This window comes from Lepidochelys olivacea (assembly GCF_965140295.1).
Source record: "Lepidochelys olivacea isolate rLepOli2 genome assembly, chromosome: 11".
In the NCBI taxonomy this organism is placed as follows: Eukaryota; Metazoa; Chordata; order Testudines; family Cheloniidae; genus Lepidochelys; species Lepidochelys olivacea.
Genome location: NC_140421.1, coordinates 63,014,811 through 63,040,734, shown reverse-complemented (window position 1 = coordinate 63,040,734; position 25,924 = coordinate 63,014,811). Strand labels below are relative to the sequence as shown.

The 25,924-nt window shown below is 40.6% G+C and overlaps 2 protein-coding genes across 6 annotated transcripts in view; one reads left to right on the top strand and one right to left on the bottom strand.

Moving 5' to 3' along the window:
* Positions 1 to 24,023, bottom strand: part of ADAM23 (ADAM metallopeptidase domain 23) — a 270,352-nt gene extending 246,329 nt beyond the window's left edge. Inside the window, exons 1-6 of one of the 2 annotated variants that reach the window (XM_084643105.1) lie at positions 23,943 to 24,023; positions 17,218 to 17,338; positions 15,489 to 15,540; positions 14,871 to 14,922; positions 9,292 to 9,397; positions 7,254 to 7,381 (exon numbers count right to left, since the gene is read on the bottom strand). In XM_084643105.1, the coding sequence (XP_084499231.1) occupies positions 7,254 to 7,381; positions 9,292 to 9,397; positions 14,871 to 14,922; positions 15,489 to 15,540 (338 nt within the window). In that variant the 5' untranslated portion in view covers positions 17,218 to 17,338; positions 23,943 to 24,023. Of the gene's footprint in view, positions 1 to 7,253; positions 7,382 to 9,291; positions 9,398 to 14,870; positions 14,923 to 15,488; positions 15,541 to 17,217; positions 17,339 to 23,069; positions 23,153 to 23,942 lie in introns of those variants that run through there. The other variant, XM_084643106.1, reaches the window with a different exon arrangement.
* A 36-nt stretch (positions 24,024 to 24,059) lies between these two features.
* The window catches only part of CMKLR2 (chemerin chemokine-like receptor 2), a 45,346-nt gene continuing 43,481 nt past the window's right edge, over positions 24,060 to 25,924 (top strand). For all 4 annotated transcript variants that reach the window (XM_084643117.1, XM_084643119.1, XM_084643118.1 and 1 more), the window contains exon 1: positions 24,060 to 24,214. The gene's annotated coding sequence lies outside the window, so the exon portion shown is untranslated. The remainder of the gene's footprint in view (positions 24,215 to 25,924) is intronic.

Sequence of the window (25,924 nt, the reverse complement as noted above, 5' to 3'; positions counted from 1 at the left end):
TCACTGTACAGTCTCATCATAAGGATTTACTCCAATACAGACATTAAAATGTTTGCTGATTGAAAGTTGGCAGACAAATTCTCAGCGTGGGAGAATTATTGCCTTCAACAGTAAAACATTCAGTTTGGCTATTTTTTCAAAATTATATTTGTATGTAACAATCAAAATGTTTATATAGCTCAAAAGTGTTTCAATTTTGAAACTAAAAAGTACATGCCATTAATTCATTAAAAAACAAAATAATTATCCTGTTTAGAAACATGCAATTTCTTTAATCTAAGCATTTATAAAGATTTTAACATGTACAGTAGTAGAGATACACCTCACTGATAGGTGTGTATAGTTCTAATGAATCATTTTATCAATTTTTTTTAAATCTACTTTTAAAATGTTAAATATGGATCCACAGATCAATCCTTCACTCCTTATAACAGCAAACTCAAGAGTTTTCCCCAAGTAAGGAGTGCATTTGGCCCTTAAATGGTCAGCAAGGCCTACTACTAACAAAGGTGCATGTCCAAAAGCAACAAACTTACAGTACTGAAATGCATATCTACCTAGGACACAATAGAAGATCTAAAGGAACTGGTAATACTCACTAGTTAAGTAATACATATTAATTTGTACTAGGCAAAGAGCCTATTTGGAGGGAGGTAGGCTGGTATGGAGAGACATAATTGTCTTTGTCCATGAAGGTCTAGCCAGGTTGAAGGCGTATTACACTCTCACAGTCCTTGGGAGGCAGGCCAGTCCTCACTTACAGACAGCCCCCCAACCTGAAGCAAATACTCACCAGCAACTTCATACCACACCACAGAAACACTAACCCAGGAACCAATCCCTGTAACAAACCCCGTTGCCTACTCTGTCCCCATATGTACTCTAGCGACACCAACAAAGGACCCAACCACATCAGCCACACCATCAGGGGCTCATTCACCTGCATATCTACTAATGCGATATATGCCATCATGTGCCAGCAATGCCTCTCTACCTTGTACATTGGCCAAACCGGACAGTCTCTATGTAAAAGAATAAATGGACACAAATCAGACATCAGGAACGGTAACATACAAAAGTCAGTAGGAGAACACTTCCATCTCCCTGGACATTCAACAACAGATTTAAAACAAAACAAAAAACCTTCAAAAACAGACTTCAAGGAGAAACTGCAGCGCTACAACTCATTTGCAAACTTAACACCATTAATTTGGGCTTGAAGAGGGACTGGGTGGTTCACTACGAAAGCAATTTTCCCTCTCTTGGTATTGACACTTCCTCATCAATTATTGGGAGTGGATCACATCCACCCTGACTGAATTGGCCTGGTCAACACTGGTTCTCCACTTGTAAGGTAACTCCCTTCTCGTCATGTGCCAGTATATATATTTATGCCTGTATCTGTAATTTTCACTCCATGCATCTGAAAAACCCACGAAAGTTTATGCCCAAATAAATCTTAGTCTTTAAGGTGCCACCAGCCTCCTTGTTGTTTTTGTGGCTACAGACGAACATGGTTACCCCTCTGATACTTTACACTATTTATGATCTTGTAACCTGTACAGCCACCCAAGAAATAAACGGTTAATTCCATTCCTGGAGCAGATACCTTTTACCATATCAGCTCAGAAATTAGAATACTTGCTATCCAATGAAAGCGTGTCAAGTCATATGGACTGCTGCCCTATTTGTCTGGTCAGACATAAAAATATGAAAATAGTATGTGAAAGTTAGGCTACTTTTGACCAAAAGGAAATAGTGTTCTAATATATTTCTCTTGTTTTTGTATATCATTTTAGTGGTGCTGATGTTAGGGAAGGGTTAATCTTGCATATTAATTTGTGTTTCTAAAATTTGTATCTGGTTTTTTGAGTTGTTGATTTAAAAATTATATCTATTGTATTATGTGCAGTGGCCTATGACTCAAACACTACATTAATAAAAACTAAACTGAATCTGTAAACTGTGATACTGGGCAACTGTTTATCCTTTTAAAAAGTCTAGTACTATCAGGATAGTGAATTTGTTTACTTAATAAACTGGCTTATAAAGGAAGTAACAGATTTTAAACTTTTATTAGTTTTTTTTAAATTAAAATTACAGAACTTTGACAAAGTTAATACACATGTACTACAATTAGATAATGCTAATGAGCATAGTAAAAGTAAGTAAATGGACGAATAGTATTGAGGTTGTAACATAAACCAGCCAAAGTCAGATTATCAAAGTTATCACACTCACAAAACATCCTTAACCCACACTATTTTTTCCTCAGAATACAATGAATTAAACAACTGAATGCCATGGAAACCTTAATGTTGGTGTTTGGGTTTTTTGTTTTCTAACTCTGAATTTAAATAAAATGTAGGGCGGATAATAGTTCAACCTCACATTCTGACTTAAACTCACACTATTCTTTCCCCAGGACATCATGAATTAAAGGTTTGAATTTTTAATTTCATGGAAACCTAAACATTGTTTAAATATATATTTTTAGTTTTCAGTCTGTGAATGTAAATACAGTGCATGAGGAGGAGGAAAGACCTAGAGAATCTGCTGCATACAAGAGACTGAAGCACTATTCCCAGAAGCACACCTGGTGCCAAGAATCAGTATCACCGTGATTAACAGTACTCTGACCTACCAGAGCAATGGGGGAGAATTGTTTATAAACTTTTATTTTGGGGACAGCAAAAACAGAAAAGAATCTGCCCGCTCCTTCTTGAGCTAGCTCCACTGCATTTGATTGGTAGTACCATGCTGCAGGAAAGCTTAATGTAATGTTGCAGCATTGCAGCTAGAGTAGCCTGTGGTCATCAAGCACTTGTGCAAAGGAAGCAAATAATTTTGCTCATGTCTTTAAATTATAAATAGCCAGATAGGAACAACAGGAATATAAGTGTGTCCCCAGACATACAGAATACACATATGCACACAGGAACTATATGTATATACACGTGTGCACACACGGACTGCACAATAAATAAATGCCCTCAATTTTTCAGACAGATAAACAGTCAAGGGTTGTAAATATAAACGAAGTGTTATATGCATTATGTCAACATCATTTCTTTATTTTGAGCTGTCCCTTTATACATGAGGAAACCAATTTCAAACCACAAATTAATGCTCTACAAACACTGGAACGTCAACTGTTTAGAGAGTACCGTGGAATGTTACAGATTTGTGACAGCATCCCACAGTATAGCGATTAATGCACTGTCTCCTTGAAAGAAAAAACTGTCAATAGTGTGGAACATTCTTCAGAAATATTCCTCCTTCCATCAATGCAGCACGTAAGAAAATCATAATGGCTAAAACACAGTCATAAAACACTTTCACTATCTTCTTATAAATAATATATATCAGTTGCCAGGGTGAAATACTATTTTAGTCTTCACTCATTAGGGTGACCTACTCACTGATTCTGGGTTGTTACACATGAATGATGTGCTTATACTAACACATAAAAGATGTTTGTTTCACCCCAGGAGTTGATTATTATGGAACCACTGGTAGTGGATTCATAGTTAAGGCTCAGTCAGTATACTGGCTGAGGTTGGCCATTAAATTGCAAAATTAAAATTTACAGGTCTTATCTTTAGAGCCCTGTGCATATACAAAATTTGTGTCCGCTTCTGATCCGCAAACATGGTCTGCGGCTATAAAGCAGATATAAATCAGCTGCTCAAAGGGAACATGACACATCTAGTTAATGTGTTATGCGGGGTGTGTGTGTGTGCGTGCGCGCATGTATGTCTCTATATTATACACATACACAAATGCTTGTAAGACATCTAAATGTGTCATGTTTCTCTCTAGGGGAACAGACACTACACATTATATATAAAATGTGCACTGTGAGTTAGTGTGTGTATGTGCATACACGTCTGTATATTATTCACATATAGATTACATTAAAAAAATTACAAGGAAGGAAAGAAAAGAGAGTAAACCAATATGGCTAAATAACAAGGTTCAAGAGGGTATTTGAGTCAAAAAGAAATCCTTCAAAATTTGTAAATCTAACCCTAATGAAGCCAACGAACAGGAACAGTAGGCAATATACGAGAAAGAAATGAAAAGAGACAAAAAGGATTTTGAAGAGCAAATAGCTGAAGATGTAAAAATAAACAAGAGAGTCTAAGTATATCAGAAGCTAGAAGCCTGCAGAAGAATAGGTGGCATGAAAGGCCAAGCCCGAGGAGGGAGGAAGTTGGTTTAAGTTTATGCTTTTAGTTTGGGATTTTGTTGGAGGATTCCAGAGGAGGGTGAATACAGTGATGCTGTGGGGAGAAGGTCTGCTAAAAGGTTATGATAGGAAGAAGCCCAGGGAAATAGCAGGCATAGATATGAATAGACAGATCTTGCCTGCTCACTACAGGATCCCTGGTCTTGAACCCAGAAATGGGTGGGCTTGGGTTTCCTTACTAGCCACCAGGGGAAGGTGGTGTGAAGGTCCCCCTAATAATAAGGGGATAAAGGACAGTCAAAACCCTGAGTCTAGACAGCACAAGGCCTACAGGGCTCAGAGTCAAAGCCGAAGACCTTTTGTAAGAGCATGGGACTGTTTATTTGTGGGACACTTATCTCAGAAGGGGTGGATTTGAACGTGACCTGGCTGGAGGGCTGAATTACAAGGAAAGAGACAACCATCAACAGGGGGTGCCAGATGGGGAACAAGTCTGCTATGCTACATGCAGCTGCAGGGAGAACGCCAAATGTTGAGTACACTCTTTCACAATTCACAAGACTGAGGACTGAAAGGAGCTTCAAAGAGACTTAAACGAAGTGAATGGGCACCACCACAACAAATGAAGTTCTTGAATTTATCAAAATTGGTCACGCAAATTGGAGGGGAAAAAATTAAACTACTCATACAACATATAAGATTCTCAATGAACTGTATCAGCTCAGAAAAGGGATCGCAGCATCACCGTAGACAGCTCAATTAAGACCTCGGCTCAACACACAGCTGTAGTCAAACAAAGCTAAGATGTTAGGATGCATATGAAATGGGATGGGGTACAATACAGAAAATATTATTAATGCTGTTATATAAGTCAATGATACTGCCTCATCTGGATCACTGATACTGGTGACACCATCACAAAAAGGATGTTGCAGAATTCAATAGGATTCAAAGGATGACTGAGGACATGAAAACCTCATATGAAGAGAGACTGAAAATAGCTCAAGAACAAGGGGATAGAAAATGAAAATAAAGGGCAGGAAATTAAAAATGATAAAACAATACATATTTATGACAGTGGAATTCACTGCCATGAAAACACTTAGGCCAAGATCATAGAAAAATCCAAAAGAGGACTGGATATTTGTATGAATATTGAGAATTCCCAGAATTATTATAATTAATGACAAAATTTCAGGGCTTAAGTAAAGAGATGGTTTGTATAGCTATCATCCTTGGAAACTCATCCTAGGATCTGAAAGTTATGTTGGGGTCTTCCTTCTCACACATCATCATCAGCAGTACAAGTTCTACAAGCCAAGTCACGCCCCAGACATATCCATGCAACCACATTATTTTCACACTGTGCTTTCAATGTTGCCTAGACACGTTCAGTGTGTTTACTGGGTTTCCAAGAGTGTAACTGACTGGAACTTTGCAAACAATTTGGTTGATTTTAAAGAATGTATTCACCTCACTCTCTGATCTGAAAGTTAAGAATCTGCCATTTTTACATAGTCCCTTTGAAGAGCACAACTGTACTTAAAGCAATGTACTTATTTCTTTTTCTTCTTTGGGTCACTGCACCCACACCATCTATATTTGGGGCTGTGTTTTTCCACAGCCACTCAACTAATTTTTCCATTATTTTTCCCATCCCACTCTGTTTCTGCAACTTAATGGGATCTGCTTCTTTCTACCAAGTACATTTTGTTCCCCAAATGTATTAATCTTGCATTTTCATCAGCTCATCAAAACATGTCCATTCGGGTGTTGCCTCAAAGTTCTTTGCATATTTTCTTCATGAGAAAACGAGAAGCATTTTCAAACTCAAACAAGAAATAGTTACTTTTTATTTATGCTGATGTGTGCAGTCACAATTAATTTGACAAGGACATGCCTGAAAGATTGTTCTGCCATATCCTCTTCTAATATCAACTTGACCAATTCCTGACAAGACAGACTGACTCCCTACCAGCTCAGTTCTAGCACTTCATCTGAATGTATTATTTGGGGACATACAACTTTCTCTACAAAAGAAAGTTGTCTTGAGGAAGAGCAGAGAGATTGACATTAAGGTGCTGGCTCTCTGGACTGTAGAAAGGTGGGTGTTAAGGTACAATATTATTGATGTTCTTATACTGTGCCCAACACTTTGGTATCTGAGTGCCTACTGAAGACTAAATCAGGTGTGAAGCCTGCTTGGTTTCCTTTCAGCTGGGCAGTCTGATAATCTTACACAAAATACCTTACAGTTAAGGTTGTTCTAGCAATTTACATACACACAGAAAAGAACAGTACTATACAAAACCTAAGCATTGAGAAATACTGAAGAAGCCAGTTAGGATTGTTTACGTAAATATCCCATTACCCTTACAGTTCATACATTCAGGTAACAACAACACTGGCATATAAAAATTCAGTTTACATAATCCACAAATTATCTTAATCATAATCAAAAAGGCATACGTCTGAACTCTTTCAACAAATGCATCAATAATTTACTGTCAGTCTAGTATGTATACAGTTGATGTACACGAGGTAAGGGTTTGTAAGTGTGTGGTCTGTTAGTTTAATATGGGGATTGTTTTCATTTAATGTCACATGCCCAGATGCTACTATGATGATTAAAATAATTAAATAAAGTGATAAAACGGAAAGATCTGAAATAAGTGCAAAGGGAATACCTAAAACACTAGCCACGTCTATTCCTTCTTTGTAAATAGCCTTTTCTTTTAAAGTTGCTTCAGTGTGGAAGTTCCTACCTTAAAATGGGCAAAATGTAGTTGAAGTTTTGTATTTCTACAGCTATCCCTCCCTCAGGGGGAGGGATAGCCCAGTTGTTTGAGCATTGGCCTGCTAAACCCAGGGTTGTGAATTCAATCCTTGAGGGGGCCATTTAGGGATCTGGGGCAAAAATTGGGGATTGGTCCTGCTTTGAGCAGGGGGTTGGACTAGATGACCTCCTGAGGTCCCTTCCAACCCTGATATTCTATGATTCTATGCTGAACCACATATGCATTATACCAACACACAGATAAAAACAAACTGTATAGTATACCTGTTGTCATGGTATCTGTGGGGATGATGTTGCAGAACATCTTGCAGGAAACGCTCCATCAGGGTGGTGGTACCTGTGCGATTCCTGCAGTACATGGTGAAATGTCTGTGCTGGGAACTGAAAACATGCTGAAAAGACAGAAACCACATCACTAGCTTGGTATCCTAACCGACTAAGGGATCTATCCAGGAAGGTAGCTTTCATCTTCTAAGTTTCAAATTCTCCATGTTGCAATGAAAATTGTTGAAAAACAATTTTTCCTCCTCTTCTAGACTTTAAGGACCTGATTCAGGAAGGTACTTCAGCACTTGCCTAACTTTAAAACCAATGGGTAGTCATTAGGACTACTCATGCACTCAAAATTGGGCATGTGTGTTAAGCATCTTGAAGAACTGAAGCATAATTAACAGCTTCCAAAAATGTGCATATATCTTACAGCATCTGTTGTGCTTGGTACACAATCTCTACAAATGATGATGGGAAAAATAACTTCTTAACTTCAGATGTTCAGGAAATATAAACCCATAACGCAACGGGAACACACCTTTAAATTATCTGTAACCCAATACAGAGGTAGATGAAGACCAAACAGATTCCTGCTATTTGATTATCATTGGCCCACAAGACAACAAACACTTTCAGACCATGGTAGAGTTAAAGAACAGGGAAAAAAATATCAAATACTCATGTCCTTAGGATATGCAATGCAGTTTATATATTGAACATATTCATACTGCTAGCTCATATTACATAGCGATTCTAGGAATGAAGACATTCCCCTTGAAAAAGCTTAGTAGGTACAAAACAAAGCAGCCTGTAAGCTTAGCATCACCCCTCTGCTTCACTCTTTGCACTCGGCTCCCCATTAAACACAGAGCTTAGTTCAAGGTCTCTGTCCTTGTCTGGAACGAGTTACCTGACAGAGACCGTTCACTCTACAACTGTGACAGCTACGTTCCACATAATGAAACTGTCTACCAACAGTGCATGACTGTATCACAGGAGCTGGACCAAGACTATGGAACCCAAGGTCACAAAAGAATTGCCACAGGTTTCACCGCTTTCAGAAGTAAATTCACAACTCATTTCTTTCACTTAGCTTTTCTTCAGTCAGTTTCTCTCTCTCACACATACATTATATATTTTAAAATCCCACAAACTAATCAAATAACTTCTCCTACAGCCTAAAAAGGAAGAAAAAAAATAAAGAAACGGACATTTCTATTTTTAAAAATCTGGGAGGTGCTCAGATACTAAAGTAATTGGAGCCTAATAAGCACATAATATGATAGATTCCTATGATGTAACCACCCATGATAGAAAAAACTATCAAAATGGTTATGTTCCATTCAGTACTGACTTTAAAAAAAGATGCTCAATATTAGAGATTGACACATTTGAACAAGCTGGTCAGGCAACACTACCGAGAGCCTGTTATTTCAACCATCTCTTAATACAGGTCGTGATGATGTGAGAATTAGAGAGATGAAAAACAGATGCAGTGGGGGCAAAAGATCTATCTGGCTTTAAGATTAAACTCAATAAGTTTATGGAGGAGATGGTATGATGGGATAAAATGATTTTGGTAATTAATTGATCTTTAAATATTCATGGTAAATAGGCCTAATGGCCTGTGATGGGATGTCAGATGGGGTGGGAACTGAGTTACCCAGGAAAGAATTTTTTGTAGTATCTGGCTGGTGAATCTTGCCCATATGCTCAGGGTTTAGCTGATCGCCACATTTGGGGTCGGGAAGGAATTTTCCTCCAAGGCAGATTGGAAGAGGCCCTGGAGGTTTTTCGCCTTCCTCTGTAGCATAGGGCACGGGTCACTTGTTGGAGGATTCTCTGCTCCTTGAAGTCTTTAAACCACGATTTGAGGACTTCAATAGCTCAGACATAGGTGAGAGGTTTTTCGCAGGAGTGGGTGGGTGAGATTCTGTGGCCTGCGTTGTGCAGAAGGTCGGACTAGATGATCATAATGGTCCCTTCTGACCTCAGTATCTATGAATTTCCTACTCTGCTGCAAATGTCTTACCTGTTCAAGATTGCTGTAGTGCACGTGGCAGCAGTTGCAATAGCCTTGTCTATTTTGCACACTGGATAACCCAGGTCCAGCCTGCTCTGGCTCTCGTACGCTTATACTGACGGAAGAAAAGTTTACTGATATTACTAGTAGTTTTCAGTGAGAAAAATCAGACTTATAAAATGTATTATATTTCAGGTGTTTAATAAAACATTAAGACTTATACTATCAAAAATGTATTTTTTCATATTCTAGCATAATCGTTTAGATGGATTTATGGTGCTGAGCTTAAAATCCACTCATGCTGCTGAAGTGTTAAAGTTTTTCCTGAATACCATATGCAAACCTAAAAAGAAAGCCAGCCACGTATAGCAAGAATTCACCATACACTCTCAAGCACTCATGATATTATGCATACAATTTAAAAAATAAAAGATTCTTCCCTCAGAATACTTCAGGGAAGTTTTGCAAAAAGAATGCAGGGGCTACAGAAATTACCAAGTTTCAGAGTAGCAGCCGTGTTAGTCTGTATCCACAAAAAGAAAAAGGAGTACTTGTGGCACCTTAGAGACTAACAAATTTATTGGAGCATAAGCTTTTGTGAGCTACAGCTCACTTCATCGGATGCATTCAGTGGAAAATACAGTGGGGAGATTTATATACATAGACAACATGAAACAATGGGTGTTACCATACACACTGTAACGAGAGTGATCACTTAAGATGAGCTATTACCAGCAGGAGAGCGGGGGACGGGACCTTTTGTAGTGATAATCAAGGTGGGCCATTTCTAGCAGTTGACAAGAACATCTGAGGAACCCGGGGGGGGCGGGGGGGAATAAACATGGGGAAATCTTTTTACTTTGACCCATACACTCCCAGTCTCTATTCAAGCCTAAGTTAATTGTATCCAGTTTGCAAAGTAATTCCAATTCAGCAGTCTCTCGTTGGAGTCTGTTTTTGAAGTTTTTTTGTTGAAGAATTGCAGCTTTTAGGTCTGTAATGTAGGTAGGAATAGCGGTCAGTCGGTTTCTTGTATAGGGTGGTGTCTGTGACCATTGCCTATTAGCACCAAACACCTACAAGGTCTGGACAAACTGGACAGTCTCTACATAAAAGAATAAATGGACACAAATCAGACGTCAAGAATTATAACATTCAAAAACCAGTCGGAGAACACTTCAATCTCTCTGGTCACTCGATTACAGACCTAAAAGTTGCAATTCTTCAACAAAAAAATGTCAAAAACAGACTCCAACAAGAGACTGCTGAATTGGAATTAATTTGCAAATTGGATACAGTTAACTTAGGCTTGAACAGAGACTGGGAGTGGATGTCATTACACAAAGTAAATCTATTTCCCCATGTTTATTATCCCCCCCCCCCCCACCACTGTTCCTCAGATGTTCTTGTCAAGTGCTGGAAATGGCCCACCTTGATGATCACTAAAAAGGTTCCCCCCACCCCCACCCCCACCCCGGCTCTCCTGCTGGTAATAGCTCACCTTACCTGATCACTCTCGTTACAGTGTGTATGGTAACACCCATTGTTTCATGTTCTCTATGTATATAAATCTCCCCACTGTATTTTCCACTGAATGCATCCGACGAAGTGAGCTGTAGCTCATGAAAGCTTATGCTCAAATAAATTGGTTAGTCTCTAAGGTGCCACAAGTACTCCTTTTCTTTTTAGAAATTACCAAAGCACTCTTTCTGCCTTGAAGAACTTATATAACTGTACAGATTACGCAGGGACCCACATGTGTTTACAACAAGTTTATAGTCATAACCCCACTATTTATAGACGGTACTGGCCAGAGATAATTACAAAAATTAAAGAAATAAAGATAATGAGAGATTAAATCGTCACCCAAAAATAACTATGAAATGTAACTTGAAATGTAAGTGCTGAATGCTCTCAGGTCAGAAAAGATGTTTTTAATAAAGACATTTTTAATGAAGCAGATTAAATGAACTCCTGAATATTTTCCATCGTATAAATGTCAAGAAAGTTGATATGATTTAGATTTATATGTCAAAATGACTGCCATGCTGTGGGAAGTGAAAACCATACTTCTCCTGAAGAGTAGGAACACTATTGAGGAGAAAAAAATCGAACGAATGCACAGGATGTAGCTGTGTGGGAGCATGAAAAAATGAAGAAACTATTTAAAATTAATACTGTGTTGAATACCCATATTGCCACTGCAATTTGTGAATATTTGCAGTTCACTTTTAATCTGCAAAAGTGCCATCAAGCACCTTCTAAAGACTTAAGAAAGAGGTCAAGAGAGAGGACAAGGAAGAGAAGGGGAGAAAATGTGGAAAGAAGGGAAGAATGAAAAGGAGGAATGAAGAAGAGGAAAGGACAGTGTCCATCAGACAAAATCTCGATTTATATGTGGTCCACACTATAAAAAAGTTTGAGAAGCCTTGGCTTAGGGAGTTAAATAATAGCAGAGAGAGAAATCAAGAGATAACAGAAGTGGGGAAAGATACATTTTCAGAAGAGATTGAAATGAGATGGAGAACTGATGAAGAAAAACAATATCAGAACACTGGTGCAGCCAGCAGCTGCAGAGGAGGGGTTCTGACAGTGGCAAGAATGTGCAGCAAGACATGGAGGCAGCCAGTTCAGAGGGGAATAAAAAGACATGGTCCCATAAGATAGGCTGCAGTGAGCCCTTGAAGGATTTTAATTAAAAGGAAGACAATTTTGATCTGAACTGTACAATGAATGGGAAGCCAATGGAGTTGTTTAAGGAGTGTAAGAAAATAACGTAAGAATGGCCATACTAGGTCAGACCAACGGCCCACCTAGCCTAGTATGCTGTCTTCAGACAGTGGCCAGTGCTGAAGAAAACAAATAGTATAGGGCAATTTTGAGTGATCTATCCCCCTGTAATCTAGTCCCAACTTCTGGCAGATGAAGTTCTTATGGAACCCTGGGGCATAGGGTTGCACCCCTGACCATCTTGGCTAATAGGTTCATGGAGGTTAGGTCCATCAATGGCTATCTAATTCTTTTTTGAATCCAGTTACACTTTTGGCCTTCACAACAACCCCTGCCAACAAGTTCCACAAGTTGACAGAGTTGTGTGAGGAAGTATTTTCTTTTGTTTTAAACCTGCTACATGTTAACTTCATTGGGTGACCCATAGTTCTTGTGTTATATGAAGGGGTAAATAACACTTTACTATTCAGTTTCTCCATACCATTCATGATTTTATAGACCAGTATCATATCTCCACTTAGCTGTCTCTTTTCTAAGATGAAAAATCTCATTCTTTTTAATCTCCCTTAATATGGAAGCTGTTCCATGCTCCTAACAATTTTTGTTGCCCTTCTCTACACCTTGTCCAATTCTAATATATCTTTTCTAAGACTGAGTGACCCGAACTGCAGGCAGTATTCAAGGTGTGGGTGTACCATAAATTTATAAAGTGACATCATATTTTCTGACTTATTATCTATCACTTTCCTAATGGCTCCTAACATTCTGTTAACTTTTTTCACTGCTTCTGTAAATTGAGCAGATGTTTACAGAAAATTATCCATTATGACTCCAAGATCTCTTTCTTAAGTGGTAACAGGTAATTTAGAAAACATCATTTTATAATGTATAATTGGGATTATGCTTTCCAATATGCATTACTTTCACTTATCAACATTGAATTTTATCTGCCCTTTTGTTACACAGTCACCAGTTTTGTGTGATCCCTTTGTAACTCTTAGTTAAGTCCAAAGCTGACTTCAATCTTGAGTAATTCTGTATCATCTGCAAATTTTCCCACCTCACTTTTCACCTCTTTTTCCAGATAATTTATGAATATGTTGAACAGCACAAGTCCCAGTACAGATCCTTGGGGGACACTGCTATTACCTCTCTCCATTGTGAAGACTGACCATTTATTTCTACCCTTTGTCTCCTATCTTTTAACCTGTTACTGATCCATCAGAGGATGCTCCCTCTTATCCCACGGCTGCTTAGTTTGCTTAAGAGCTTTTGGTGACGGACTTCTCAAAGGCTTTCTGAAAGTCCAAGTACACTATACCCACATGCTTGCTGACAACCTAAAAGAATTCTAATAGATTGTAAAGGCATGCTTTCCCTTTACAAAAGCCATGTTGACTCTTCACCAACGCATCATATTTATCTATGTATCCAATAATTCTGTTCTTTACTACAGTTTCAACCAATTTGCCTGGTACTTTACTAGTACACAGAGTTTCTCCTTTAATAAACTCATCCATTAGGGATTTCTCTGCCTGAATCGCATGCTCCTCTGCACATGTCAGCTTCCCTCCAGTCTTGAGTTTAATAAAACCTCTACAACCTTTTAAAATTTACACTCCAGCAACCTGGTTCCATTTTGGTTTAGGTGGAGCCCATCCTGCCTGCACAGGCTCCTCCTTTACCAAAAGGTTCCCCAGTTCCTAATAAACCTAAAACCTGCCTCCATACATCATCATCTCATCCACACATTGAGACCCTAAAGTCCTGTCTGTCTTTCTGGCCCTGTGCGTGGAACTGGAAGCATTTCAGAGCATGCTATCAAAGAGGTCCTGGACTTTACCCTCTTACCTAGCAGCTTAAATTTGGCCTACAAGAGCTCTCTCCAACCTTTCCCTATGTCACTAGTACCTACATTTACCATGACCACATACTAGAGAAAAGCAGCTGGGATTTGGGGAGGCCACAGAGAAGGAAACAATAATTCAAGCAAAAGAAAATGAAAGCCTGGATAAGAATTTTTTAAGCACTGAAATCGAGGTAATGATATGCACAGGTAGCCCTGCAGAAGAAGGTGACAGAGAGATCTACAGACCTGAGAGATACGGGAACAGAAAGCACAGAGTCAGCAATGACGCAACAATTTTGAACAGAGGAGACAGATGGGAGGTCTGAGCTGAAAATGGAGACAGAAGAGATGCAGCTGGACTTCAGAATTAAACTGAAAAGGAGAATAGAGAGAAGGAGAGGGACTGAGAGCAGAAAAAGATTGCAAAAGTTAGGGATGAGGGGGGGAAAAAAGAGCAAGGGAGACAAAAGTAGCAGCAAAAGAGATAGATTTTTTTAACTTCAGAAATGAAACAATTCCATCCCAGCAATATCAAAATTTCTATATAAAATTCTTATTAGGAAGTACTTTAAAAAAAATCAAAAATCTTTTTAATGTAGCCACAGATAAATGTCATCAGAAACCCTGGCCAGTCTACATGATTATTTTTTAATAAAAAGAGAGGATAACAGGAATTGAAGTCACATTTAAACCTTCTGCTAATCTTGAAACACGACTTTGGGCTACTTGGCTGCTGGGTTTTTTTCAGGTTCTCTGGAATTCTGAAGCCAAAAATGAAATTTGCTGACCTTCAATCTCACTGCTGATATTAATGAGGGCTCAAAGGGCACAACTGCAATGTACATGTTTAATGATACCTATACATAGGATAAAGAGACCATTAACCCTACAGTTGAAAATATTGCATCATCAGTTGTACAGGGTCAAATTTAATGTCAAAAGCTAGATTCTCCCTAGTTCATTTACTGTAAGCAATAAAGTCTGATGCTAATTATATAATCTAACTCACCTGCTATTGCTCTCCTGTTGTAGGGATCCTTCAATACCTCGTCTTTCTATACCTATTTAAAAAGAAAAAGAAAAAAGCAAAGATAGAAAACCAGGCAGAAGAAATCAAAACTGCTCATTGTTACCATTGCACTAAGTTGTCAGCGTCAAAAATAATGTGTTTTATAGGACAACAAAAGTAGAATTGATTAAATTTAGGAAAACTTGCATTTATACAGAATCAGTCACCCCCAAAGAGCTGCATAAACTATAAGCCTTATCTTTTTACAGTTGACATCATTGGGAATTTTTCTATTGACTTAATCGGGACTAAGGTTAGGCCCTGTATGCTGAAATCACTTCACCTGTCATCATAATGCAGTCACCTCTGGAGTAAAACGCAGCAGGTGTTGAACAGTTCACTATAAAACAATTCCTTGCACCTAAAAAGAATTTAAAAGGTCTTTCTTCTATCCTTGACATCTAGGATTCTATGAATTTAGAACAGAATTAGAATAGAATTGACAAACTACTAACCCAACTGAAACAACAAGGGGAACTGACATTTTTACAGTTAAAATAGATGCTTTTTTTGTGTTTTGAAGGTCAATATTTTTGTTTTAATAATTATTTTGCTTACCTTGTGCTGAAAAAGCAGAGGCTTCATCAGTTGGCTTGCTCCTGTCAAACATCTATAAACCAAATACAAAAACCATTGAAAACAAATATGAAAAGCATAGTCTTGGCTTTTACCCTATTCTCAATGTCAGCATGGCTGAGCCCCAAGAAAATGATATCACTGTGAAAACACAGTACTGTTTCAGATAAGGATTATAATTTAATCTCAACTGAATCTTCATGATCAAAACAAATTCCTGTTTCATTAGATTATTCTACAAATGCCACATACGATCCACTATCCAAGGGCCCAGTCATTGTATGAAGACTTCTTAATCAACCCAAACCTAGAGAGCTGCAGATGCAGGCTTTGCATGCAGCAGGCCAGTTTATTCAAAAGAAAATTATCTGCCAGGGAAGCAAAAAAAACCAAACCCAAAATCTAGTGCTTTGGTCATTGTGACAGTGCACACTCACCTCTTGTGAGCGCCTCCCCGTGGGTGAGCAAGAACCTACACACTCTTTTTTCGAGGTGCCCCCGGTTGGCTGTTGCCCTTGTCAGACAGGTCTTCAGCTGGAGGACTAAGTCACACAGTCAAATCCATGAACAAACACTCCTTTTGGGGTAAAAGGTCCAATAGGGCCTGTCCCTGTGCCCTTGGTAATGTCTCCAGCCCTGTCTCTGGGCTCAGTTCTCAGCCCCTTCTGGGCTAGCTTTAAGCCCGTCCCTGCCCTGTTATAGAGTAGTGCCCTCAGGGCATCTTCCCTGGAGACTCTAAGTCCTGCCCTTTACTTGGGCTTTTAAATTAAACTTGTCCCCTTCTTGGGAATTTGGCCACTCTACAAGTGGAGGGAATCTGTGCCCACACACTACTCTGGATCCTGATCCAGGGTCCCTATAAATAGCAGCCACATGGTACTTCCTGTAATAGTTGCTGCTGTTATTCCCTGGGCCACTTCCCACGTAGCAGCTTCTACTTTACCATTTCCTCAGGGCTGAAGTTCTCTGCCTGTTCCCTGCTTGAGTAGGGTCTCTCTCAGGCCTCCTCACCTGGAGAGTTTCACAGCCTTCCAAGTCTGCCTCATCCTTTTGGTCCCAGCCAGCAACTGAGCTGCTCACACCTTGCAGCTCCTTTTAGATGAGCCTCCTCCATTCTGATTGGCTGCTTCCCTGCAGCCACTCTAGGCAGGCCTGGAGGACCCACCTTCACTGCTACTTTTTGGGACAGGGTGTGGTAGGACTGTGAGGTCTCCAGGACACCCTGTCACAGTCACAAAATGTGCAGCTTTAAATCATATACATCTATCTCCTTTTACAAAAGATTTCTATGGAGAGGAACATTTGCACTTTGGTTTTGTACATTAGATCAGGAAATGTCTCCTCCCATAATAGATAAACATTATCCTTATGTATCCAGAACTTAAACTACTTAGTAGGTCAATGCAATGTTCCTGCCAAATTCATTTAATGGCTTAATGGCTTCAGCTACACTTAAAACACAGACCAAAAACCTATATAGTAGAAGCCATGAATGAAATGTAACAAATATGATAATCATCCAGGCTTGAAAAGCTACCTTTATTGCTCAGCATTATCTCCTGATGGCCAATCCACAAACTGATCTACATGACACTGCAAAAATACCCAACTTCATGTTTTTGTGTCAGGGAATACAAAAGAGCTCCACAGTTTCCCACATTAGGCTTACAATGCTGCAATTGAAACTTAAAATAAACTTTCAGGTACTAACCTTGGTGTTGCCAACCTTTGGCCCCCACCAAAAGCTGATTCAAGGCTGTTGAACACTCAATCTCAGACAGGAGGCCATTTTCTGCACATGACACTCACCCACTCTCATCTCCACTGGCAATCTGGTAATAATGAAATTAAGGGTCTTTTTAGCTCGTTACTGTTTGTTCTATATTCTAAAGGAGAAAAGGTTTCAGTCTACATAGAATAGATCTGCCAGCAACTTGGTCCACAAGATGGACAAAGCTCTTTTTAAACATTTTTGTTTAAGAAATTAATTTTGACAGAGCTTCCTTACTAAACGCTGACAGCTTTTTATATATTCCTTAGCATTCCCTGCGCTTTCCCGTATGATGATCTCACTCCTCTTCTCACAGTCCTTATTCAACGTATATTATTAGGATGTTAATGTTCATGCATTTACATGTCTATCAGTAAATGAAATGTAATTCCTAAACATAAAGCAAATTATGCCTTGAGATGATTGTTATGGATAAAGCCACCAACATGCTTTGAAGAATCACTTCTTCTGCTAATATTGTGTAAACCAGCTAAATTAGTAAATTAACTGACCCTCTCACTGCACTTCATATGTTCAAAGCACTTTATAAGTGTTATTAATTTAAACATTTTAACACCAGAGTGAGGTAAGTCCAGTGTGGCTCTTATCTCTCACTTTTCACACTGCAAGGGAGTATCATGGACCAGATGTTCTCACTCACAAAGGGTAGGGTGTAAATTTGTAAGGCCTCAAGCACCACTAATAGCTGTCAGAGAAATATCAGTTTCAGAGGAGATTGTTTGCCAAGATTCTGCTGTATATAGTTGAAGCATGAGAGACAAATATATCCCTAAGACAAGAAGAATGTTTAAGGATATTGGTAGGCAAATTAAAACATTTAAATCCTGATTGCTTACCACCATCCTAAAGGCTGAAAGTATGCTCAGGTCTCAGCTTCAGTAGAGCAAGGGAAAGCTCGTGCTTAGATGCCTTGCGTGGCCCCTACCAAAATCTAGAGATGGGGAAAGGAGCACAAATCCTCGTGCGTTTGGTAATGCAGTCTCATTTAATTTCTAATTTAGCTAAGTCAAAAGGTATTTCTCCATTTGATCCATATTTTTATAATGGGTTCTTTCATCCATAGGCTTTGTAAGAACAACTCTTGTTCAGTTAAGGAATCTCTAAACTTGAAATAGCTCAATGTAACAGTAATACAATAATACCAATTACTGCTTAAAAATGAATTACATGTGTATAATCTTCCTTTAAAATAATATTTCAACATTGCAAAAATCTGTATTATGTTGCAAACATAGTAATGACTAGCATCAACTGAGAATGGTTGATAGGGCAGATTTATAACCCACAGGGCTACTGTAGCTGTCTCTTGCAGTTAGAGATAGATATTTCTTGTTTAGTTTTATTGAATTAAATGGCACACAGCAGTCACTGAGCATGAAGAACTGTAAGGAGTCCTGAACAAGTGGAGCTAATGAGAACTGACAGGAGACCAAACGAAAGATGACCATAAGGCAATTAAAAAAAAAAAAATCAGCATTTTCATTTCGATAGCACATAAAAATGTCATAGACATCAAAGAAACTTTGGAGACTCCTTTCAGCCTTCCCAGGCAACAGATAAGTTAGAAACAAAAAGGGGCAAAGGGGAGATGATGATCAAAATGACTGAGGGAGGTGGTGTTGTATACATCAAGAATATATACACTTGTTCTGAGGTGCAGAAGGTGGTGAGAGGCAGACCACATTGAAGTCTCCGGGTGAAAATAAAAAGGTGGAAAAAACAGGGGTGATGTCATGGTAGGGGGTCTACGATAGACCATCAAATCAAGAGGAGAAAATGGATAATGCACTTCTAGAACACATAACAGAAATATCCAAAATGCAAGACCTGGTAGTAATGGGGGACTTCAACTCCCTAGACATGTGTTGGAAAAGTAATATATCAAAACACAAAATGTCCAGTAAGTTCTTATAATGTGTTGGGGACAACTTTGTGTTTCAGAAGGTAGAGAAAATGACTTGGGGACAGAGATTTTTGACCTGATTCTGACTAACAGGGAGGAATTGGTTGCGAATCTGAAGGTTGAAAACAATTTGGGTGGAAGTGATAATGAAATGATAGAGTTCATATTTCTAAGCAAAGGAAAGAGTGAGAGCAGCAGAATGACAATGGACTTCAATAAAACAGATTTTAAGAAACTAAGAGAACTGGTAACAAAGGTCCCATAGGAAGAAAATATAAGGGGAAAAGGAGTTCAGGAGAGCTGGCAATTTCTCAAAGAGACAACATTAAAGGTGCAACAGCAAACTACCTCAATGCAAAGGAAAGATATGAAGAATAATGAGGCCAATATGGCTCCATCGGGAACTCTTTAATGACTTGAAAATCAAAAAGGAATCTTACAGAAAGAGGAAACACGGACAAACTGCTAAGGACAAGTACAGCAAAATAGCACAAACATGGAGGGACAAAATCAAAAAGCAAAGGGGCATAAAAGGCAATAAGAACAGGTTCTATAACCACTTTAGGAGCAAAAAAAACATGAAGGAAAGTGTAGGTCCTCCACTCAGAGGGAAAGAGAGCTATCAACAGATAACACCAAAAAGGCTGCGGTGTCAGAATGTCTATTTTGCATCAATCTTCACTAAAATGGCAAATTGTGACCAGATTTTTAACATAATTAATATTAACAAGGGAGAAGGAACACAAGCCAAAATAGGGCAATAAAAGGTTGTAGACCATTTACATAGATAAGTTAGATGCATTCAAGTTGGCAGGACCTCACAAAATTCATCCTAGGATACTGAAAGAACTAGCTGAAGCAATCTTGGAACCGTTACCAATTATCTTTCAGAATACATGGAGTACAGGTGAGGTCCCACGGAGTTAGAGAAGGGCAAACATATGACCTTATCTTTAAAAAGGGGAACAAAGAGGACCGGAGGAGTTATAGACCAGTCAGACGAACTTTGATACCTCAAAAGATACTGGAACAAATGATTAAACAATCAATTTGGAAGTGCCTTGAAGATAATAGAGTTATAAGTAATAGCCACCATGGAATTGTCAAAATCTTGTCAAACCAATCTAATTTCCTTCTTTTGGCATACTGAATAGGGGAAAATGTAGTGTGATATATCTTGATTTTAGTAAAGCTTCAGATAGTCTTATAAGCAAACTAGGAAAAGATAACCTGGAAGAAATTACTTCAAAGTGCAAAACTAGTAGTTACCAAATGGTTCGCTGTCAAGTTGGGAAGACTTATTATCTAGTGGGGTCCTGCAGGGTTCTGTCCTGGAACTTGTACTATTTAATATTCTCATTAATGACTTAGATAATGGAACAGAGAGTATGCTTATAAAACCTGATGATGACATCAAACAGGGAGGGATTGTAAGCACTTTGAAGGACAGGATTAGAATAGAAGTTGTTTGAAATAAACAAGATGAAATTCAATAAAAACAAGTGCAATGGACAAAGAAAAAATCAAATGCAAAACTACAAAATGGAAAATATTTGGGTAGGCAGTAGTACTGCTGGAAAGGATCTGGGGGTTATAGTGGATCACAAACTGAATATGAGTCAACAATGTGATACAGTTGCAAAAAGGCTAATATTCTGGGGTGTATTAACAGAAGGATCCTATGTAAGGCCCAGACAGCAACTGTCCCGATATACTTAGCGCCAGGGAGCCCTCCACTGGAGTACTGCATCCAGTTTTGGGCACCAAACTTTAATAACTGGTGGACAAACTGGAGAGTCCAGAGCAGAGCAACAAAAATTTAAAATGGTTTAGAAAACCTGACCTACAAAGAAAGGTTAAAAAATCTGGGCATCTTTAGTCTTGAGACAAGAAGGCTGAGGAAAGACCTGATAAGTCTTGAACTTTATGTGAAGATCTGTTATAAAAAAAAGACAGTGATCAATTGTTCTCCAGGTCCACCAAAGGTAGGACAAGAAGTAATCAGCAAGGGAGATTTAAGTTAAACATTAGAAAAAAGTTTCCAACTATAAGAACAGTTAAGCACTGGGACAGGCGTCCAAAGGAGGTTCTGGAAACCCCATCATTGGAGTTTTTCAAGAACTGGTTTGACAACCACTATCAAGGATGGTGTAGGTCAGTGATACTTAGACCTCAGTGGTTCAGGAACCAAATTAGCAATCAACATTACCCAAAATAGCCAGAGTAGTAGGACTCTGAAGCTCCCTTCCATTTTTATGGTTTCTATGAAAACTGAAATCTGGTGTTCCAGCTAGGACACCTGAGAACTACCTCTCTTGATCCTCCAGTCTAGGAAACCAAGGAGAAATGGAGGAAAACTCTCTCTTAAAAGGGACCCATCATCTTCCAACAGTATTACCACTACTACCATTATTATTTGTATTACTGTAGTTCCTAGGAGCCCTAATCATGGACCAGACCCCTTTGTGCTAGGAGCTGTAAAAACAAAATAAAGACAAAAACAACGAGGAGTCCTTGTGGCCCTTTAGAGACTAACAAATTTGTTTGGGCATAAGCTTTCGTGGGCTAAAACCCACTTCAACAGATGCATGGAGTGGAAAATACCGTAGCAGGTATATATACACAGTACATGAAAAGATGAGAGTTGCTTTAACAAGTGGGGACAGTACCTGTGCCAGAGTTTACAGATTAAGCAATATTTTTTTTACAGTCAGGTGGTTTCCAAGAGAGGAAATCCAGTTGTGCTTAACAATTTTGGCAGAAATCTACCACCACTAAAGTCTATCTTTCTCACCTCTTGCTCACACCACGTCTTGGTCACACATCATATTTTGGATCCCTTTACTAGCTACCCATCTTACTGTTCACTATTATTGTTAATTTATGGCCCTATATCATTCAGTTCCAGTCTAAATCTCTGATCTTATCTCCTCTCATTTTCCCATCTCCCTCTCTGTTCCCCAAGGGTGCCTCTTCCCCCCTTTGCTTCCATCCCCCTCCCAATTCCAGGACATCTCCTATGCATGAAATAACCTCCCAACTCCCTAAGCTATCATTCTCTTCTCATTAAAACCCCTAAATTTATTTCTACCATGTTGTTCTACCAGCAAGTTAAAAACAAGTAATAAAAGAACCACCGAAATGTACACCAACCTAAAGTGAGGGACCAGAGATCTTAATCATATAACTCGTCTCACTTTACACCCATCACTCCCTTTTGTTCATTGCCCTGACTTATTGCTCCATGTCTAACATACAGAATGCAAACTCTTGGAGGCAGGGATCTGTCTTTTATTTGTTCAGTAAAGCACTTACCTCGGTTTTAGGTACTAGAATAAATAATTATATTTTTGTGCACCAATTGTGATAACTGCAATATAATCTGGCTATCAGCCGTGAGAGCTGGTTGGCTCTTATGGTACATATAAATTACTTTCAAAGAAACCTGGGCAATGGTCTGTGCTAGTGGTACTTCAGAACCAGCAACTTGTAAGAGAAAAATCCTACAAACTAAATACAAAATGACTTTCCCAGAAATATTTCTGTTTATGTGTTTCAGGGGCAGCTAGATAATTAAAGCCTTAATGCACATAGAGATGTTGGTGTAGGAAAGAGAGGGTTAATTTTAACTTCGGCACTGGGGAACCACAGGGAAGAAAAACCCATAAAAGGGATAGCCTACCCCTTCCACGGAAGGGAACAGAAAAATCTAAGGTTTTGGTGGTGGTAGACTGAACTGGGTGCGGAGAGCAGGCAAGCATTTGTACAGCAACTTCGATTGGAGTATCCTGCTCTGTCTAACCAAGGTTAAACCTCACAACACACTTCTGAAAGGAGGAAACATTGTTTAGGAGCAGGAAACTCACACGCAGATGGGCAAATGGCTTGTCCAAGGTCATACAGCGATGCGTGCTGCAGAGGCAAAACAGAACCCAGGAGTGGGGACTCTCAGTCCAGCACTGCACTTGCGAGTGTAACTAAATGCCCGCTCGCTCGGCACAGGAGCCTAAGGACGGTGACGCCTGAGGGCAGGCAAGTGAGGTGCTGCAACCCAGGTAACAGAAATTCCTCACAGGGCAATGGCCTCCCGTGCCACGGAACTGGCCACTGCCAGTCCCAACCTCAGGCCCCACAAGTCTCTTCCACGCTCCCATGAGGCTCCTGGGTACCTCACCACGGATATTCGCCGCTGGGGCCGCGGGGTGCCCACAGGGCACCTGCGGGGCACCAGCCCCACGCCGGGGAGTAAGCCGCTGGGGAGTAACGCCCTTTCCCTCCCTGCCCCCTTTTCATTCCCCCTCTGCTTCGCGCCCCAAATCGCAGCCCCCTCAGAAGCTGCCCTGCCACGCGTGGGGCGGCCCCAAGAGGATGTCGGGGCGGGGTTTAGACAGGGACCCACGTCCCACGCCAGCATGACAATGGCCAACCCCGCGCCCGGCCCCCATTCCCTGACCACGCGCCGGCACCGTTACTTTTCGGCCCGCGCGAGCGGAGGGCGGGGGCGGGAACGGGAACGCGCGCGCGCGCGCCTGCACACGCGGGACGGCGCGCCAGGAGTTGTTTTGTAAACAGCGGTGAAGCCCCGCCCAGCCCAGCCCAGCGTGCGCGCGACGGCCGCGGCTTCCCCGGCCCCGGCGGCTGCCGCCCAGGCGCTCCCCGCAGTGGCGGTCCTGGTCCCTCTCTCGGACCGCTGTACCGGCGGCCTGCCAGCCGCTTCCCAGCCCAACAGCCCTACTCTCACCTCAGCCGCTTCTCCTTTTTCCCTTCCGTACCTCGCTGGGGTCAGAGGACGCGAGACGCCTCCACTTCCTGTTCCGGGTTATGGCCCCGGAGCCTGACTCTTGCTTCCATGCGTCCTCTATTGGTCGGCTCAGGTGGGGCCCATCGCTGCCCCGGGGGCCAGGTCTCGGTAAGCGGAGACTGGAGGAGCTCTCCCCTGACAGCCAGTGGTGCGCTGTGGACAAAGGCTTCAGACGCTGGTCTCCTTTGCATGGGCACACCCATGCTGCCTAGGTGCGCAGCATGATGGGACTGCTTGTCCCGATGATCCCTTGTGGCTGGCCTTGGCTCCCCAGTCTCCTTGTTATTGGGGCAGGAGTAATAAAGGGTAGTTATCCTTGTTGTGTGAACTGAGGGCAACAGAGCTGTACCTGGCACACCCCAAAGGTGGGACTCACCCTCAACTAAATGGTTTCGGAGTAGCAGCCGTGTTAGTCTGTATTCGCAAAAAGAAAAGGAGGACTTGTGGCACCTTAGAGACTAACCAATTTATTTGAGCATGAGCTTTCGTGAGCTACAGCTCACTTCATCGGATGCATACTGTGGAAATTACAGAAGATCTTTTTATACACACAAACCATGAAAAAATGGGTGTTTACTACTACAAAAGGTTTTCTCTTCCCCCCACCACTGGAAATGGCCCAACTTGATTATCATACACATTGTAAGGAGAGTGATCACTTTAGATAAGCTATGACCAGCAGGAGAGTGGGGTGGGGGGAGAGAAAACCTTTTGTAGTGGTAAACACCCATTTTTTCATGGTTTGTGTGTATAAAAAGATCTTCTGTACTTTCCACAGTATGCATCCAATGAAGTGAGCTGTAGCTCACAAAAGCTTATGCTCAAATAAATTGGTTAGTCGCTAAGGTGCCACAAGTACTCCTTTTCTTTTTCCTCAACTGAATAGCACTCGCTGGGCACGGGACATGGGTTCCCAAGCCCATTGAGTTAAAAGAGGGTTGTGTTGAAGGGTTGTAGACGTAATTTAACCTGTCATATCTCTGTGGTATAATAGAGCTACTTTAGATTCAATTGAGAGTCTTGTTATATGGTGCAGAGCTGAAAGCGTTGATACCTAGGTCTAAGTATTAGACTTATTTTGGGATAGTTTCTCTATTGTAAGAGACTGACCAGTGTGCCCCAGTAGTGAGGGTCCCCCACTAACAGGTGAAATCACTGAGAGCTGTGTTAATTGTGGGGAAGGACCTTGAAGACATCATGGTGAACAGGCAGCTAGTGGAGAGGAGTGACCAGCAGCTAGCAGAGCCCTGCAGAGGTATGGCAATTGGCCGTGTGGTGACAAGCGAGTGCTTGAGCAGTGCAGTCTTCCACACAGGGTGGGAGGTGAAGTCTATGGCTGAACCTCTGAACTTTGGTGCTGTACTGGCCAAGGACAGCTGTGAGTGGGGTATTGAGAAGGGGGGTCATATTAAAGGGGCTTCTGGGTTGCTGGACTTAAGACCTTGAGGAGAAAAGGACACTGCCCAGCTTACTTGGGGGTGGTTCTTTTGTTCATGGTTTGTGTTTATGGGTCCTAGTTGCAGTGTTTTCCCAAATTTATGCTGTTAATTCCCTTCTTTTAGTAAAAGTTTCTGCTACAGTCAGATTCTGTGCTTGTGAAAGGGGAAGTATTGCCTCTTAGAGGCATCCAGGGGGTAGTGTGTAATTGTCCCAGGTCACTGGGTGGGGGGTTTGAGCCGGTTTTGTGTTGTATTATTGAAAAGGAACCCCTAGATACTGAACCCAGCCCTTGTTGCTGCTGGCTTCATCTGGTAGAAGGGTTACTTCTACAGGGGCCCTCTCTCACTAGAGAGGTGAAGAGGCACCTAGTGAGATTTCCAAAGCACTTGGGGCACCTAACGCCCATCAACTTCAATAGGAGTCAGGGGCCTAGACCCAATGAAAATCCCACTAGGTTCCTACTTGCATTCTTAGATGCTTAA